The sequence below is a fragment of the Aphis gossypii genome, chromosome 3, assembly GCF_020184175.1.
Source record: "Aphis gossypii isolate Hap1 chromosome 3, ASM2018417v2, whole genome shotgun sequence".
NCBI classification, from domain to species: domain Eukaryota; kingdom Metazoa; phylum Arthropoda; class Insecta; order Hemiptera; family Aphididae; genus Aphis; species Aphis gossypii.
Window position 1 is genome coordinate 27910000 of NC_065532.1, and position 18841 is coordinate 27928840.

The 18841-nt window shown below is 30.8% G+C and overlaps 1 protein-coding gene across 1 annotated transcript in view; it reads right to left on the reverse strand.

The window, feature by feature from the left end:
• The window catches only part of LOC114128036 (homeotic protein caudal-like), a 30750-nt gene extending 16944 nt beyond the window's left edge, over window positions 1–13806 (reverse strand). Inside the window, exon 1 of the mRNA XM_050203978.1 lies at window positions 12112–13806. Within this exon, the coding sequence (XP_050059935.1) occupies window positions 12112–12883 (772 nt within the window). The 5' untranslated portion in view covers window positions 12884–13806. The remainder of the gene's footprint in view (window positions 1–12111) is intronic.
• Between the last annotated feature and the right edge of the window lie 5035 nt (window positions 13807–18841).

The window sequence follows — 18841 nt, forward strand, 5'->3', positions numbered from 1 at the left end:
CGTGATGAGAACGAAAAACAAAATTGCCAAGTCTGCTAGGAGATATGACCGCGAGTTACTCTAATATGGAAATGAAATGATTCAATAGACATATTTAACACGATATAGGTAGTAGGTAAGTACTCAAGTCGAAGTAGAAATCGTGATGACGATCATAGGTATATTATGACGATTGCAGCGGTAAGAACATGTCGACTACAACTGTAGACGGTTGGCCGTCGTAGGATAATAGGACGTACGAAATAATGTACGCACATATATATTTTTTTGTTTTATAAAAAAATAAACCCTTACATAATATTTTCGCGGTCGTCATAAAAACCGACATTATAATAATAACAATAATATTATATACCGTATATACCGAAATCGCCACGTTAACAATACTGCGCGACGATAACGGCCGATAACATTTTAGCGAGTGGTTTTCGTCTCGTTCTCTTATATATATATATATATACATAGGGTTTGTTTTTATTTCATTCGATTTCCCTCGCACAGTGGCCCATTATTACCGAGTCGTCCGTTATTGTCCGCATTTGTATGTGAGTGGAATTTGATGACTGTATATAAGCGTCCCGGAGTCGTTACGCGCGAAGTGTCGGTCGTGGGCTGCGGTCGTTGCGGGGAGGTTAGGGTGGCGACGAGGGGATTAATTGGAGGGCCACCGGAATGGGCCGCTGGGGAGCCATTGGCCGCGCAACCGCCGACGCCGCCGCCGACGTCGCCGTTTGCGTGTACGCGTACGCCGACGAAACCGGAAGCGGCGCGAACCGTCACATCGCCGAGGCGCGAAAATAACGTTTCTCGTTTACGCGCCTACCCGCGCTTCCGGCCGAGGACTCGCGAAAGGGACGGCAGGAGTACGCGCCGCGCCGACGTGTAAACGGTCGCCGAGAAAGTGCGGGGGCGGCGTTAGAGCCTCCCGTCCGATATATTTATTCGCGCTTAATACGCGTTGTTAACGCCACCATAACGACGACGACGACGACGATCGTAATAATATAACATTAACTGCTGCTGCAGTGTATAATAATAATAATACATATAAAGTCACGCGGACGGATTCAAAAGCGTAAAACCGTTTATATTGTAAATATATATAACGTTTTGTACATACAATTTGGCGATTTTCGTTTCTTTTTTAATTTTTCATTTCGTAATACATTCTACAGTTGTGCTTTACAGCGTATAAGATATATGCAGTATAATACGTTTAACTATATGGATAAAAAAAAATTAACAAGCGTTTCGTTTTTATTTGATACGTGTCGAAAAATACGATTTAGAAATCATGAGGGTTGCTAATTTTTTCTAACCATAGCCTTCTAGGAAATCTCACTGCTTTATATAAATCTATATATATATATTCAAATTATTATTCGCTCCGACGCGCCATTTTGTGCTCATTTACCGCGCGTTCATAAAATCATGTATTACACTTTACTCTAAAGCTACACTGCTGCAATAGACATATAACATACAATGACGCTATAACTATATTTTGAAGTGTGTATGTAGTAAATTACTGAATTGCTGACGAAATAGTTAATCAAGTGGCAAGTGTTATATTACTGCAGTAATGTAACATTATGTATTTTAAGTCAGTATAGCATAGATAGAGTTATAAACTGTATCTGCAATGATTAGAATACATCATGCGTGTAATATTTAGATAATAAAAACATAACTTAATAATAATTTGAATTATTTCACCTAAATAATATTTTTATGACAATATGGCTGACAAAAAAATTAACCTATCGCTATAGCTTATAATACACTATAATACCTATGTATAATCTAAATTCTATTCTATATTTCTATCAATTTTAGATGGGAAATTTCTTTTTAATGTACCTATACATAATGTGATATTCATAACTTAGATACCTATATGGCTATATATATCAATGGATTTAAATTAAATTAAAATGTTGATACCTCACAAAAAATACGTCAAGTTCTAGATTCTGAGTGGAGGGATGAATGTATTGACTTTACAATGAATATGTATTTATTTTAAATTTTTATTGTTGTGTCTATAATATAATATTTATAGAAGCAGTAAAAATCTATAGCTTAAAATTATATGCCAACACAGGAGAATAATCATGAAATAGGGTAATCAATTTTAAGTACAAACATAATTAACAAACTTCTAAATTGAACGTTAAACTCATTTTAGTTAACATGAAGTCATTGCTTAAATATATAGAGGACAGAGGTACTCTATTTTGAATTAAGCGAATACGCAGTATAATTACTTTAGAGGTGTTGATAATTTAAATTAATTTGTTACTCGATAAAAATAAAAGTTAAGATTTTTAGGGAATTGCATAGAAAGAACTTTCATTGTATAGATTCCCGATCTATAAATATAAAATAGATATAAACTCGTCAAAAACCACTAAAATTTGAAAAAGTTTTTTTAGTTTAAAATGTATATCATTAATTACCTATTTCGAAATTCCGTAAAATGTGCAGTATATTTTTCATTTTGTGAATCATATTTTTTTTCATACAAATAATTTTTCATCGACACATTCGTTTAATATCCTATATTTATGTAATTAAATTTGTAATTTTTGTATAGTTAATGCTTAAGAAAAATGTTACACAAAATCCTTCCACTATAAGTATAACAAGAACCCTAACATTTTCAAAAACATTAGTACCTACATAATTTTTTCTATAGTAATTCTGAGTTCATATTCCAATAAAAATTGATATTTAAATGAAAAATTATAATTTTATAGTTGTATTTTATGATTCCAGAAATATTCATCGAATGGACTTGAAACTTTTTGATACAATGTTTATATTTTTATTTAATACACCCAATGCAACTTTCAACATATTTATATTAAATTTAATAGTAAAAACAATAATATAATAAATTTGACGTATTTGGAAAATATAATTTAACCTACTGCATTATTAATAGCAATATAAAATATATAAGATATCTAAATTGACATAATATAGGTATATATATATACGTATTTCTCATATGTATATGTATTGCTCTATCATTGAATTTAACTTTAACTTTTCCATTGCAGTAAAGTAGTTTCTAATTTTTTCTATTTTATACTATAAGTTTTAAATTTATAATTAGTTTTAAAATATAAAATAAAATTTAACCGCACGTATTACATTCATACTCAACATTTTAAAATAGAATACACCTAACAACGATTTAAATACTCCTTAAATACAGAAAAGTGTAATCTTGGAATTTATAACTATAGGTATATAAAATAGAAGAATTTAAATAAATTGTCTCAATAATATATTATAAATGTATAACTATAGATAAAAGTTCTAAAATTCATAGGCAATAAAAAACCGTGAAATATCCATTATTTAATAAAAAAAAAATGTGTGAAATAAAATTAAATACCTAATTATAATAATATGTCATTCATATTGCAATAGAATTATTAAGTGAAAACACGTAAACGTGTTTATAAATGTTCTATACGTTTTAACGTTTAGGTACATTAAACTACTAAGCAGGCCTTATTCTATCGGCGGCAGTATAGGACCAACCCAAATTGGGTAGTAGGAAAAATCAAAAGGGCAGTTGACTTTATGAATATGGAAACCTTACAAAATATAATTTTCTGTAGAGAATGATTAAATTACTACTGAGTATTTGAAATGTATATAATTTATAAGCCCAACATTTAATAAGTTATAAATATGTAAGTTTACAATCTTTGGTACTTCGATGATTGATTACTCTATAAGAAATAGAAATACGAATTACGATTAGGTACCTACTATCTATATGTTATCGGCTAAGCTTATCGAGACCACATTATAGACCATTTTTAAAAAATATTTTTCCACTCTAACAAAATATTAATATATAATTTATTTAAAGGGAGAATAAGTATTATAATCCAAATAAATTTCATAAAACAATCTTTTCAGCGTGTGTTTGGGCAGTAGGTATAAATCCTTAGAATAAGCCCTGCTACTGAGTATATATTTCTTTACTTGACAATTACTATACAACAACTATACACTACATTATGTGATGAAAATAAAAAAAGTGTCTTATTATTATTCAGATATTTCTAATTACTTTAAAAATATAATTAAAAAAATTATTATTATAATTTCAGTAACTGCAACTTTACCTTAAAATTAGATAGGTAAAGTCTGATAAGCATACATGAAGCATACAGTAAATACACTTAGTGAATAGTGAATACACCATAAATTATAAAAAATATACATGTATACGAAATTATATACGCATATTATATAATAATTATTGTAGGAAAAATCCAAATGCAAAAAATGTAATTACTTATGTGTTACACAGATGATCAAATCTGCATGTAATAAATCTGACTAAAGGTGTAATTTGTTAGATTTATATTATATTCGTTTAATAGACTTGCATCGTAAAAGCAATATATTATACATTACCTATAATATATATAGCTATATTATATATTTCAAAATCGGCTTAGCTTTAAATAAAATTCGATAATCATAAATATAAATGTATTCTCCCCTCTCGACTTCTTGCAAGATTTAATATTCAAGGTGAACATAAATACATTATATACGCGTAAGATATATACCTTTATATATATAATGTACATATACATATAAATAAACGCGTGCATCATAAACATGTTTAACAGACCATTAACGTGTCATGGCTACAGTGTCGTATACTCATAGGTATTGGACAGAAGTACAGACGTGTAGGAAAAATCACATCACACAGTAGCAACTGGATTTTCTAGAATTTCTTATCTAAAATTACAATTTTTACGACAGTTGAGGGAATAAAAATAAAATTTACTCAGCGCGCGGTATTTTCTATCATAACCTGAAGTAGTACGTTGGTTCAATGTTTTTGGTTTACACCAGCTACAGGTATATCATACAGGACATTAAATGCATACTTAACACATAAAATATATTTCAGATAAACAAGTTATACATGAATAACGATATTATGACGCGTACATCAAACTTACGCTTAACGGTAATAGATTACTTAGCTAATTTGTGGCATATATATAACTGTACACAAATATACGTACGATATACATATGTGTGTTGTAAATAAATGTTATAATATTGTTAAAACTATAGCCCGGATTTATATGCAATAAAAACAAGACAAATGTGCACCGAAAATACAAATTATATGCACTCAAAAATAATTATTCAACAATAATTTCGAAAGAAACAACATACATAGGTATAGATAAACATTGAAAATTTCTAAGTGGGCCGTAAACCATTTTTTTTATGAAGAATTTAATAAGTAGGCACTTATTTGGAGTTATATTTTATTACAGAATATTTTTGATCGTAAACATTTATAGGTAGTTTAATAAAGTTAACTGTTCAACAATATTGTAAATTTTAGTTAATAAGATCGTAGATTCCTGCAGGCTTTCAAAATATCAACGAGTGCACAGAAAATATATTAACTAAAAAAGGGTGATAAAAATTACTTTGAGAAAAAAAAAATTCAAGGGTGTTAAATCTCGATGCTTAGAACACCGTTTTATACCTGCGCCTATTCACAAGAAGCATTTATAAGTTATTATAATAAGAAAAATCTTTTAAACAAAATATTAACCAACATTTAGATATTGCTATAAAACAATAAAACATGCCCTAAAAACTTGAAAATTTCAAAGTGGGTACTTAAGGAGAAAAAGGAATCATATTTTGAATCCCAACGAGATGGAAACGACAATAATATATACATAGATTATAGATGATAGATATAGATCAACGGAAAGAATTTGTAAGCTGCAATATGATAAAACCGTGAAATAATAAAATATTATAATGATATAAAATATTTTATTGGTATTACTATATTTGGTCAAGCGAAATGTTTTTGTTATTTCGTTTTCAAAAAACTTTTGTCGTCTCTATTCAAGCTGCTTGACTACAGATCGTAGAACTATAGCTTTTGAGCTCGTATTTTTTAGCCGAGACCATAAACCACAGACGAGTGAATTTATCTGCCCAACACAATACTAATATTAGGATAAATTTTGTTACTAAATCTCATCACAATGACATCAATGCGACCGCGATGGCAATATATAATACATATATATGATATATTTCATTATAATAGATACCTCCATAATATCAGTGTTAATGACGAAACACTCACACCGACGACGTCACAGTGGGTGGCGCTGCCGTGTGCTATGCATTATAATATGATATACACATACACATTCGTGTTATTTGTCGCCGCACACAGAGCGGTAAACGCCATATAAATTTCACCCGACGAGGTGGGGGAGGGGATGAGAAAAAAAAATTCTTAACGTATCGTTTCAAGGAAAACCAAATGTCGTCCCGCAACAACCCATCCTACATAACCTACCCATTCACCCGGTCACGTGCGCACTACATAATATATATTGTTATTTATACATATATATTTAGGTAGTCCGTTTACCCGTATACTCGCGCACATTATTGTAACATTATAGGTACACTGTACGGTGAACTGGTGCAACGTATAGGCGCACATACAAGTATAATACTTCTTAATAATATATATACTAAATAGGTATTATCGTGTATAATTATTATTGTTGTAGGCACTACTTTTACACGCAAACACACAAACACACGATAGAATACGACATATACCGTACAAATACGTGACGCACATAAATGCGTGGAGGACCTAAATAGGTTACATACATAATATTCGTATATACATATTATATAGGTGGCTACAGTATATGTACGGATCTCCCCGACGAGGGATCGGCGCGCCGTGAGGGCGACAAAGAAGCGCGCCGCGCAGTTCAAACAAGTCGGTCTCTTTTGACGCACGACTCATCGGAACCTTTTTTTTTCCTCTCCGCCCGAATGATTTACAAGTGTTGCACAACATAATAATATTGTGTACGTACAACAATAACACATGTACGCTTTCTTCGGGTCTGCTCCTTACATTATAATATCTCCTTCTCCGGTCCGTCTGTGCAGCGGTTACATGCGCGTGCGTACGTTTCCGGCGTGTCCGCCGCCAACGTGTAACGCGTGTGTAAAACATAATACAATAACAATAATAATATCATAAAGGAAGCGACAGGCTTTCACCACGCGCGACCGCCCGACGTTTAAGGACACAAAAACGACCCAAAGCCATCGCACGTCTTCGACATAATATTATTATATTATGAGCCAATGATGATGTATATACACAATATAGCTACTAATACCATAACAATATAATATTACATAATACGTCTTATTGCAGCGCATAATAATATGATCCCTACGCGCCGAGTGACACGAATTTGGATATTATACACTTGCATAGCACCTATATCGCAATCGCGGCAAAAATAAGGGATCAAAATCATCTTTAACTGACCGCTATAAAAACGCTTATATTACCTATATAGAAGGCTACGAATAGCCAGTTCATCGTTATTATACGGTTTGTTTATCGCACGGGAAGTAATGGAACAATAAAATACCATCAGTTATATTGACTCGCATCAAAACTTTACGAATATAATATTTAGGGCCGCAGACCCGCAATTATCATTAAATTAAATCATAACCTATGACATGTTTTTTAACTTTATTTATATTAATATTATATCTAAAAATATAAAACATATAATTTTAATTATTATTATTATGTATATTAATTATTAACTCATTTAATTAATAAAAGGGCTCGGATTTTAAAGCATAATAAGCAACTAAAAAGCACACGATTGTTATAAAAAAGCAAAAAATAAGTATATCTAATTTTAAAAAGCAAAAAAAATTATCAAAAATTAACACGAAACTAGTTAAAAAATTAATTTAAATAAAAAAAAAAGAATTAATTACCATGTATTTCTCTAGATTTGCAGTAGTGAAACAGACTCTATATTGTCCTACGGAATATTTTTATACATAGAAAAGGACTCTCTACATCCACTGAATTGATCGGTGCATGCTTCATACAAGAGGTTTCAAATGACAACACTAAATATTAAATTTTGAACGATCGATATCGATCCTACTTGTAGGCATAGTGCATACAGACCGCATAGATACCTGCAGCCTATAATATGTAAATCAATAATCTATGTTTAATATATTTAATAAACAAGCCGATAAAGAAAATAATAATAATCAAATACCCGGCATTCTGGGTTTTTACGTTTCTTTTTAATTCAATCTTGTATTATTATTATATTACCTAGCATAATAATGTATAAAAATTCTACAACTAAAATAACTGAAAAAAGCATTTACATAAAAAAAAAAACAGAAGAAAGCAAAAATAAATTGGTTTATTTGGAATCAGAACGACGTAAAACGAATTTATGTATAAATAATTAGATTTTTATCCCATATATATAAAAAAAAGAAGCATATGCTTTAAAATCCGAGCCCTATACTCATTACCTACACACGATATTGACTAATTCGACAACATTTCTGTATTTTAAATTTTAGATTAAATCTTTAGAAACTTTAACCATAGAATTGTTTTTATATAACATTGATTGCAAACTAAAATATGAATGTCAATAGTATTTAATGTTCTTGCTGTGATCATATTGAAATATATAGATATAATTTTATTTAGCTGTTAAAAATTTTCCTAATCCTTTCCTATATATAATAATATTATAACACACTGCAGTATCTATCGTAATTTGTAATGAACTATTCCAACTTATAATTAATTAATATAAATAGCTGGTGTAATTAGTCTTCAAAAATGTCCTGTATAAATTTTCCTCTCCTGCTGATCACCTATATCGCAAACGGCTATATCGGAAATCATCAGCATCATAAATATCCTATATAAAAATTCTTTTGGAAATAGAAAAAAAATCTGTAGTACATCGAATATTATGTCCTGCAGATGGTTTTGACGGTTTCGTGATTTTTATCGAGGAATAATAATGTAACATAATGTAACGCGTGCCGCCTAACGCTTTTACGACAAACAAGCCGCCAAGCCGATCGGATGGCTCCGGAATCGCCGACATTTTTTTTCTACCCGAGTAAATCCTTTTGGTCTCGATTTTTTTTTTCTTGTCCTACAATCCGAACGTCAGGGACAATACTATAATACGAGTCAATATCACGCGACCGTATAATACCTATATGTCGTATACTATAATAATAATGTGTTATATTATTATGTTTATGGATAAATATAGCATAAACTGACGCCGACGATGACGACATTCAAATAAGCGGCTTCTCGAAAAGTGAATTTTATATTATCATTTATATCCTTGCAGTAATGCGCACATGCATTTCAATCGTTTACTATACAGTATAATGTAATAGGCCTTTATAAAGATTTTACATTTATGCACACCGACGTGATAATAATATAATATTATAATGATACTATATAGCATACAGGTAGTTTGGATAAACGTGTGTGTTGTGCTGCAATTTATATGGCACCTATTATATTTGAATATATATATATATAATATAATATCGTAATACCTATAAACCAACGTGAACGATGCAATAATACCAAATAATAACTTCTGTAATCTTTATATATTATAATATAGATATATCTACGGGGATTTTGGATACATAATTTTTTCAACTGTGGTGTAAAAATACTAAATTAAAATAAATAAAAAATATAATACAAATATTTCTTCGTTTTAAAATTTACATATAGGTTTGTTTACCTATTAAAACAAAATATCTGTATTGAAAAAAATATTATTTAATATTACTTAACACTACCTATATACTTAAATAATATGCAGTACATAATATTATGAACGATGCACCTATACCAAATTTTATACTACAAACTTGGCTTATATTACAGCAGAAATTGTTTAATACCTACATAATATTATGTAAGATTATAGGTATTTTCCAGAAACCGGATGTGTTATTGAGTATACCCATCTACCTATATTGGTGGCTTAATTATGTTATACATTAGGTTTAAAATAAAAACGAGAAAGAACCTCTTATGAGTGACACAAGCGATGCACAACCTACAAATCATATATGGTGATCAATATAATATGTTAATGTTAGAACTTGTAAATATATTATAGCATATTGTGTATGTATAAAATATACAACAATAGTATCGTAATAGTATGCTCACCCCCATTTTTTGAGATTTTTTTACTATAGGTACACAAGAAGTATTAATGTGGTAGGTAATACAAATTTCTATTTTTCAAATGGACCCTCATCCTGTTTTATACCTACTATAAATTATTGAGAAGATTATTTTGATATACCCAATTAAAAATTCCAACAGATATTAGTTATTAAAAATAAGTTTATATTAAGAATTATAATAGGTATAGTCCTCATTTATAAAAATATATGAATATTGAATCCAACATTTATTATAATTATTGGACTATTTTTGGAAATTATAAAAAAAATATCAATTTACTACTAAAATTTTCAAATCAATATAACCTCTTTATTTTCCAAACCTATTATCATGGACATATTATTCTTAATACACTAATATTTATGAATAACTCAATACAACTCGTTCAAATTTTCAGAAAATCTATTTGCTGAGCAACTTAGAGTATAAAAAGGTTATCATTTTAAAAATATAAGTTTGTTTCTCAAGAATCGGAAAATATAACCCTAAGGTATATATTTAAGTATTGAAAAAAAGGGTCGAGCATGCTTAGTTAAACACTTTGTATAAATGCTACTTATAAAATATAGCCTCTTAAAATTCATAAAATTGTATACAAATTTATTCAAACATAATTGCTGAGATTTTACACACATTTTCAGAGGTCACTTAATATGTATATTGTATACCTAATTGGTTTACAATTTACTAATCTTTTATATGATTCATTGAATCCCATAAAAACCTTATTTTTTCAACAATATAGTTTACATAATATATTAGGTACTATATGTTAGTGTAAAGTGTATTATGTATAGTATAGTTGACCAACTTCACTATAATACTATGATAATAATATCAATCATAAAGGTGGTATGATAGTTGATAATATAGATAATAATTTCATATCATAAAATTTTTAGATCTATGCAAAATCTGTCATATTATACGTGTATTCACGAGAACTCTCTCTATATTACACTATTATAATTAATTCTAGGGATTGAAAGTCGACAGAAAAATCGAAGCAAATTTGACACTTGTTAATTTGTCAAATTTTATTGTCGTTCTTGTAATGCTAATGACGTCAATTTAATGTGTGACTATTTAAGTTACCTATATAAAAAAACCGAAATGAATACCTATAGGTATAAATATGTGTAATGTATATAGTATAGCTGCTTATATACTTAAAAGTTAAAACTAGGAATTTAAGTGTAGTTTTTATATTTTAAAAATCTTTATTGTATTTGTTTATACATATAGGTACCTATTAAATGTTATCATTATCAAAACGAATGCCCTATAATACTTGTAAAATAACATGACAAATTGTTCTACACACTATTAGATTAATAACATTTCACTTATAGTCATAGAATTATTTAATATTTATACACTTAGTTGGCGTCTAGGTAGCCTATCAAATATCACTATTACCAAATTTAAATTTTATTTCTAAGTATAGAAATGTGTAGGTATCTACCTATAAAAATATATATACTTTCTGTATATTTTTGTAATTTAATAAAAATCAATTATTAATAATAAAAAAAAGATTAATTTTTATCTCAGAGAAGAGTGAATTTTAGAAAATTACTCCAACTTTAACTATTCAATATAACTACCTATAACAACATTGGTATTATTATCTGTAAAACAAATAGGTATGCTTAACTTCCCTATAATATGACTCGACGATCGAATATATAAGTACTTTTTTAAACTTACAAGTTAAACATTCTATCCTTTAATCAAGCGTTTAGAAAACCACTATTACGATACGAAACACATACGAACGCATAAAAACTTTATAATATTCATTTCAATAAAAATATCTGATGATAAATAATAATTGTTAGAAATGAAAAAAGTCGGTTAAACTTAGCGTTTCTTCGGTTAAGCGGAAAAAATTTGTTTTGCTCGAATTAGCTCGATTATGTTAATAATATATAATATAATATTTTACGAACCCGGTTGTGGACGGTCCTGGTACTCGACTCTCTTCATCCAACCGTACGGACTCACGCGTCCTGTGCCAGTGGGCGACGGTTGTTGTTGCACGGGCGGCCAATACTTGTAGTCGTTGGCCGTCTGGTAAGCAGCCGCAGCCGCCGCGGCGGCCGCAGAGGACGGTTCGTCCAACGACGTGCCGGGCGAAGAGCACGTGGCCGTCGAGGCCGTCACGGCCGCCGGATTGTAGGCCGCGACGGCCTGCAAAGTGGCCGCGGCGCCGGCCGGCTGATGATGCGACGGCGGCGGAGGCGGTGGCGGCGGCGGCGCGTGGTGGTGATGGTACACCTGTACGTCGTCGGCGTACGAAAGCCGCCTCTTGTTGTACACGACCGCCGTCGGCCACGCGGCGTAACCGCCGCTGTCCGCCGGTTGATGGTGATGGTGGTGGTGCATCAAAGACTGCGGCGGCGGCACCGCGGACATCGCTTGATGCGGATGATGGAGGTGATGGTCCTGTTGCTGCTGTTGATGTTGTTGTTGCTGCTGTTGTTGCTGCTGCTGCTGTTGCTGCTGTTGCAGATGATGGTGGTGGTGGTGCTGATGGTAACCGGCGGCGATCGCCGCGGGCTGATGGCCGTACGCCGTCCACGAACCGGCCACCGTGGCCGGTTGTGGTTCGGCCGGGCATTCGTCGCCGTTGCACTGGGACGGCATGACTACGACGTGATGGCCGTGATGATGATACGACGGACCTTGTTGTCTGCTACACACGGCCACCGATTCGTTCATTTTTCGTCGGCTGTGATTTTTCACGGACAGGTCATCCGCCGCATTTTCGTCATTTGCAGTCGATTTTATGTACCAATATCGTTCACGGCGACTTTGATGATAACGATATCGTTTTTTTCCCCGTGTAGCAGCTATATATCGTTGAAATAATTAAACAGCGATGTATGATTGCGGCTGCGGGTGATCCAAAATCGTAAACCTACAGCTATAATATAGATACGGAAGTGGCGCGTTACCGACGTACCTATATTATAATCGCCCGTAGGGTCGCGATCTTTAGCGGTTTGACAACGACATTATATAGTTTTACGCAGATAATAAATTACGACTTAACGAGCGCGAACTCGAAAACGAACTGATGCACAGCACCACCGGCACTACGGTAAATCCACGCGCCTATTTACACTCGCATACACTGCACAGCAGACACAATATAATTTAGTTAATGCGTTTATTAGTGTTATGACATTACGAGTAGGATATATCGTCGCGTAACTCGGTATCAAGTAGGTATTTAGGATGAGGTATACGTACCTACTACAACTGTCGCGTAAATACAATAAAACCGATTCGCATAAACGTCGTCGTCGTCGCCGCGGTCGTCGAGTGTGTGTGCTGCGCGAGTCTCGAGAGCGTACAATATAATAATATTACAACATTAATTGTGCGCGTTTTATTAAAAGAAAGATGGGAAAAAAAAATAACAGCAGACTTATGTTTCGAGGTGTGACAGGCGAATGCGTGCGTGTGCGTCGTACGTACCTGTACGCGTTGATATAATATTATTACGCGTTCGAGTGCGAGTGTGTGTGTGCGTGCGTGTAAGTGTGTACTTAATAATATTATTTAGACACGCGATCGATTACGACTGATGAGGTGCGGTCGTGCGTGGAGCGCGGACTGCAATCGTGTGCGACGGACTGTCGGGGGCGGCGGCGGCGGAACACGACGGGCGTGCTCGGGCCACTCCCACCCGGTGACGCGCCGGCCAATCGCAGCGCGGCAAACCGCAACGGTGGTCGTGGACCGCGTAAAAAAATAATATGTCCGCCGCCGGACGTAGAACCGCGTCGGCGGCTCGGCGCGCGCGTTTTTCGTTTATGTTTTTGTTGTTCGCCGTCCGCGTAACGACCCGACTGTGCACCGCCGCCGATTTCTCAGTAAGCCCATTGTCGCTTAGATACCTGCCGCCTGATTGTGCTCTATTATTGTTTGTTATTATTATACCTGCGTATCCGTTATCGATGCGTTTCTCCGAATTTCCATCCGTTTTAAAATTTTTAATCCTCTTGTTACCTATATGTTGATTTTTCGAATTCGTTCAAACAACGTTTTTTTCCGACCTCCTACGCAGTCAACTCCGTTGCATCCGAATTGCGTGCGGCACGTACCTAATATAAAGTATAAAAATCATAACAATACTCAATAACAGTGATTTATTTTTGGTGCGTCCGAGTTGCGTACACTATTCTAGGTACCTGCGCCTATACCTATATACTATATAGTATATAGTATATAGATACTTAATAATACCTATAATGATGCGAAAACTATTTATACATATATAAGTATATAACATATATTAATAATAATATATGTATATATACCTATCATAATATCACGGGTTTTATACTTGAATTTGTTGTTTGTCTATAGGTACTGCAGTATTCTAATGAAAATGTATATTAATATACCTATATCGGATTTTAGAAGAAAATAAATCCAATTTGAAAAAAGTAGATACCTACGGATTCTGTTTTTACTGTTGAGTCGTACAAAAAGTGCATGTAATGTCTGTAATGTGTATATTTACATTGTCCAAATTGGACAAAAATTATTCCGAAAACAAATAATTCAGCTTACAAAATCTAAACTTAGAAAATTAAATAAAATTTATATTGATATTTTTTATATGCAATAGGTACCTATGATATATTGCTGTTTTTGATACTAACAATTTGGAAGCCAATAGTCAAGATTTGTGAGGGATAGATTATAAGGGGAAAAAAGCATTAAATAAAATGAAACCTAACTACCTACCCAAGTAAAAATAAATCAAAATCAAAACGAAATAGAAATTTAGATAGGTACATTTAAGTACGAAAATTAGTAAAAATGAGTTGACAACATCAAAAGAATTTTTAAACAACATATAGGTATGTGGTTTTTATGAAAACTATACACAATGTTATTACCCATGTCATAATAATTTTTTAATTTGAATTTATATCATTATAGGTAATAGGTATTATTATACTAAATTTTTTTTAATTTTGTTTAAAATAATATGCAAAAAAATAAGTAACCTTTTATTGTATGATTATTTTTTAAATTAGAGTTTTTTGTCCCCGGACTTTTTGATCGAATACCAAAAGTATAAGCATTATACCTATTATTTTAATGTAACCAATATTTATAGGTTATTAAAAAAAAAAAAAAAAAAATGTTAAACAATATATTACAGGTATAAAGAAAATGTAATAGATAATACCAATAAAATGGATAATATTATGAAAATATAATCAAATATCATATTGGTTCGAATTCGTTAACTAATTCGTAATTAATAAATCTATATATACCTATTATAATCATGGTCACCCATCATTGGTGTGCAAGACAGGGCACTATAATTCTTCCCTGAAAATATTATATTAATTTATAATTTAATGTAGATATCTACCTATGCATTTTATTTTCTATATTTTCCTTTACTTATTAAAATGTATTTTAATTAACTATACCTATAATATATATCAGTAGATACTTACCTATACAGATGTTAACCGTATATTATACCTAAGTATAATAACATAGGTAAATATTTATATTAATATGTTTAGGTAAATAATTTTATACAATATACCCCACCGTGCAAGAAACTGTTACAAACATTACAGGAATATACATTTTAAGTTCCAATTTTAACATAATAATGGTACATTCACATACAGTATACAGTATACACGCCTTATAATTTAGCTAACATTTTAGATATTTTTATCCCCTCCCCTTAAAATTTTACCTATTTACGTCAATGCCCATAATGTATTATATTATTATATACATTCGTATAATATGTTTACATAATACATATACCTACTACTATAATTATATCAGAGGCGGCCAAATAACGGTCGAACGCGAACAATTTCAAAGTCGATCATCTTAATTATTCATATTTTTAGGTCCACACGTCCTATATATTCCTTAATAACTATAAAGTTATTCAATAATAAAAAAAAATTTCTATGGTACCTAGTCGATTCTCAAAGGTGAAGTATAATTGTTAGTACATCTTGATCAAAAAAAGTTATTTGACCACCCCTGCAGCTATATAATATATAGTCTATAATATAATCATTGTGTGAACATGATTTTTACCCATAACCATTCCAAAGTTTAACATTTTAGCTGACAAAAAGTAAGAACGGAAATTTATAATTATTATATGTTGCTTATTCTATAAAACTATTAGGTATGGACTATAGGTACAATTCAGTTTCCAAATTTGAGTTTTAGCACGCAATACAAATAATACTGCCGAAAACTCGTAAACTTTTGTATCAGCTTCCATTGTAAACTATAGATACCTATCTACACACGTATTATAAAATCGGTATTAGAAATATAATATACAATATGCATAATAATAATTTGATAATATGATATTACACCATAATTTTTATCTTTATATAGTGCAGTAAATCGTACAAAAACATTCTAGAAATAATGTATAATAATTGTGACCGTAATATATGTATATTTTATATATAAGTATATATATATTATGACATGCGTATGCAGCCAGATACTTTTTTTGAATCTATCTATCTATAAGTTATATGTTTTAAAATATCACTTTTGATAAAAAAAAAAAAAACAACTAATTTTGTAGGTATGAAAATATTCAATACGATTTTTACTGATTCTCATAATTGGAGAAAATTGAATATGTTCAAATTGGTTTTATGAAAAACTTTCGGATTAGTAGCTTATATAGTTAGTTATTTTTGGGGTGGTCATCGTTTCTGCCAAAACTAAAAAGATTCGATTTTCGTTTCCACCAAATTTTCTTCTACTTATATTACTGAGATCAATTTTGAGAACCTCTAGGTATAGTCAATCTGCAGTTTTATCGATCACCGATATACATCAGATTTGGGATAAACCATTTGATAACGCAATAGAAGAACATAAAAATAAAACGATTTCAAGAATGGCATTTTTAAAAAAAAGTATATGCAACATGCAACTATATTATTTGAAATACTAAATAATTTATAGAATTGTCTGAAGTGTTTGACTTAATACATAGGTACAATGGTACATGTACAAATTTAATTATAATAACCTTAATTCAATTGAAATTCAAAAATATAAAGCCGAAAATTATATTAGGTAAACACTTTTTTGAGGGTTAATAAGAATATTGCCTTCTCGCAGTGGCCTCAGGGTCACTCTAAATGGTTCTCAAACTATATAATTTAGATTTTAGACAGGTGGGTAGAATTAGATAGGTGAAAATGAAAATCAAATTTTTGGAGGAAACGACTGACGCCCATTTTTTAAAGAGAAAGAAGAGATGGAAAGACTATATGCGTCAAGACTATATACATATAGGTAAATTATTGATCTATAGTAATATATAGGACATAGGTATATATATAAGTACATACTGTAATAGTATATAGATAGATTACGGAGTCGTTAGAATTAGGTAGTTCATTATTATGAATAAAAGGTAAACATTTTTTTTTGCAGAAAATAAACGTTAAATAATAGCGTCCGCGGATTTGGATTTATTTATTATCATACCCCATTCCTAGTACCATTATCTATGTAATACATAGAACAGTTAGTCAGGTGAGATGTTCTAGAATGAGTAATAAGAGAATATAATGTTGGATTCATGACTATTATTAACTATTGCCTATTACCATAACTTTGTTACTGTAATACTATAAGAGTAGTTGATAAAGTGGATTGGTCAGATATGCAAAATTAATAACAAAAGAAGAACGATGACTGCACTTATTATTGCCTATTGGTACTTAATAGTTAAGGTAATAAGGTCACGACGAAGTTATACAGATCCCAAACAGCAGAACGTATGATACCACACTATAAAACTAGATTTAATTCATTAATTTATCAACTCTGAGATAAGTTATGATGACTACATATTATGGCGTATTAAATGTAGTGGGATATAATGTGTAGAAATTTTTATTTTTTATATTGAATAATTAAATATATTTTAATCGTTAATTATTTCATATAACATCATTTTAATATTTAAAACTATCAAGTATATAGTAATATATTGAATTTAGACACTAAATTAAATTTAAATAAATAGGAAGAAATAACATCCATAGGTACGTTATATAATACTTTTTAATTTATATGTATATTTTGTCAGTTAAGAATTATATTATATATATATTATATAGGTACCTATTATATGTGATGTGTAAAGTGGTAATATATTATGATTATGACTTCACACATCTAAATATCTATACATTTTCTGTATTAAAATTAATTAATGAAATAATTTTATATTTTATACAAAATATAACTATTATCTATCATTTGTGAAAAATATTCCATTTTAAATATGTTTAATTTAAAAGCTATTTCTTGATGAGATTCCTTTTTTAAAGTTTAACGCGAGCAGTAATTAATATTTTATTAAGCAAATAATATTAAATGTTTTGTGGTATAGAAATAAAAATAAAAATTATACCTACATAAAAAATTACTCAAAGAAAACATAACATTTTCAAAATTTTGTACTTATTGTACCTATAAAAACGATGAAATTGTTTTGAAAATATTTTTAAAAAGTATTTCAGAAACTGAACCGGCAATGTAGGTATATAATAGACTTATATAGTCTTATATATAAACGGATTTAAATAGTCAATGCGGGCTTACATAAGTATTATGGCC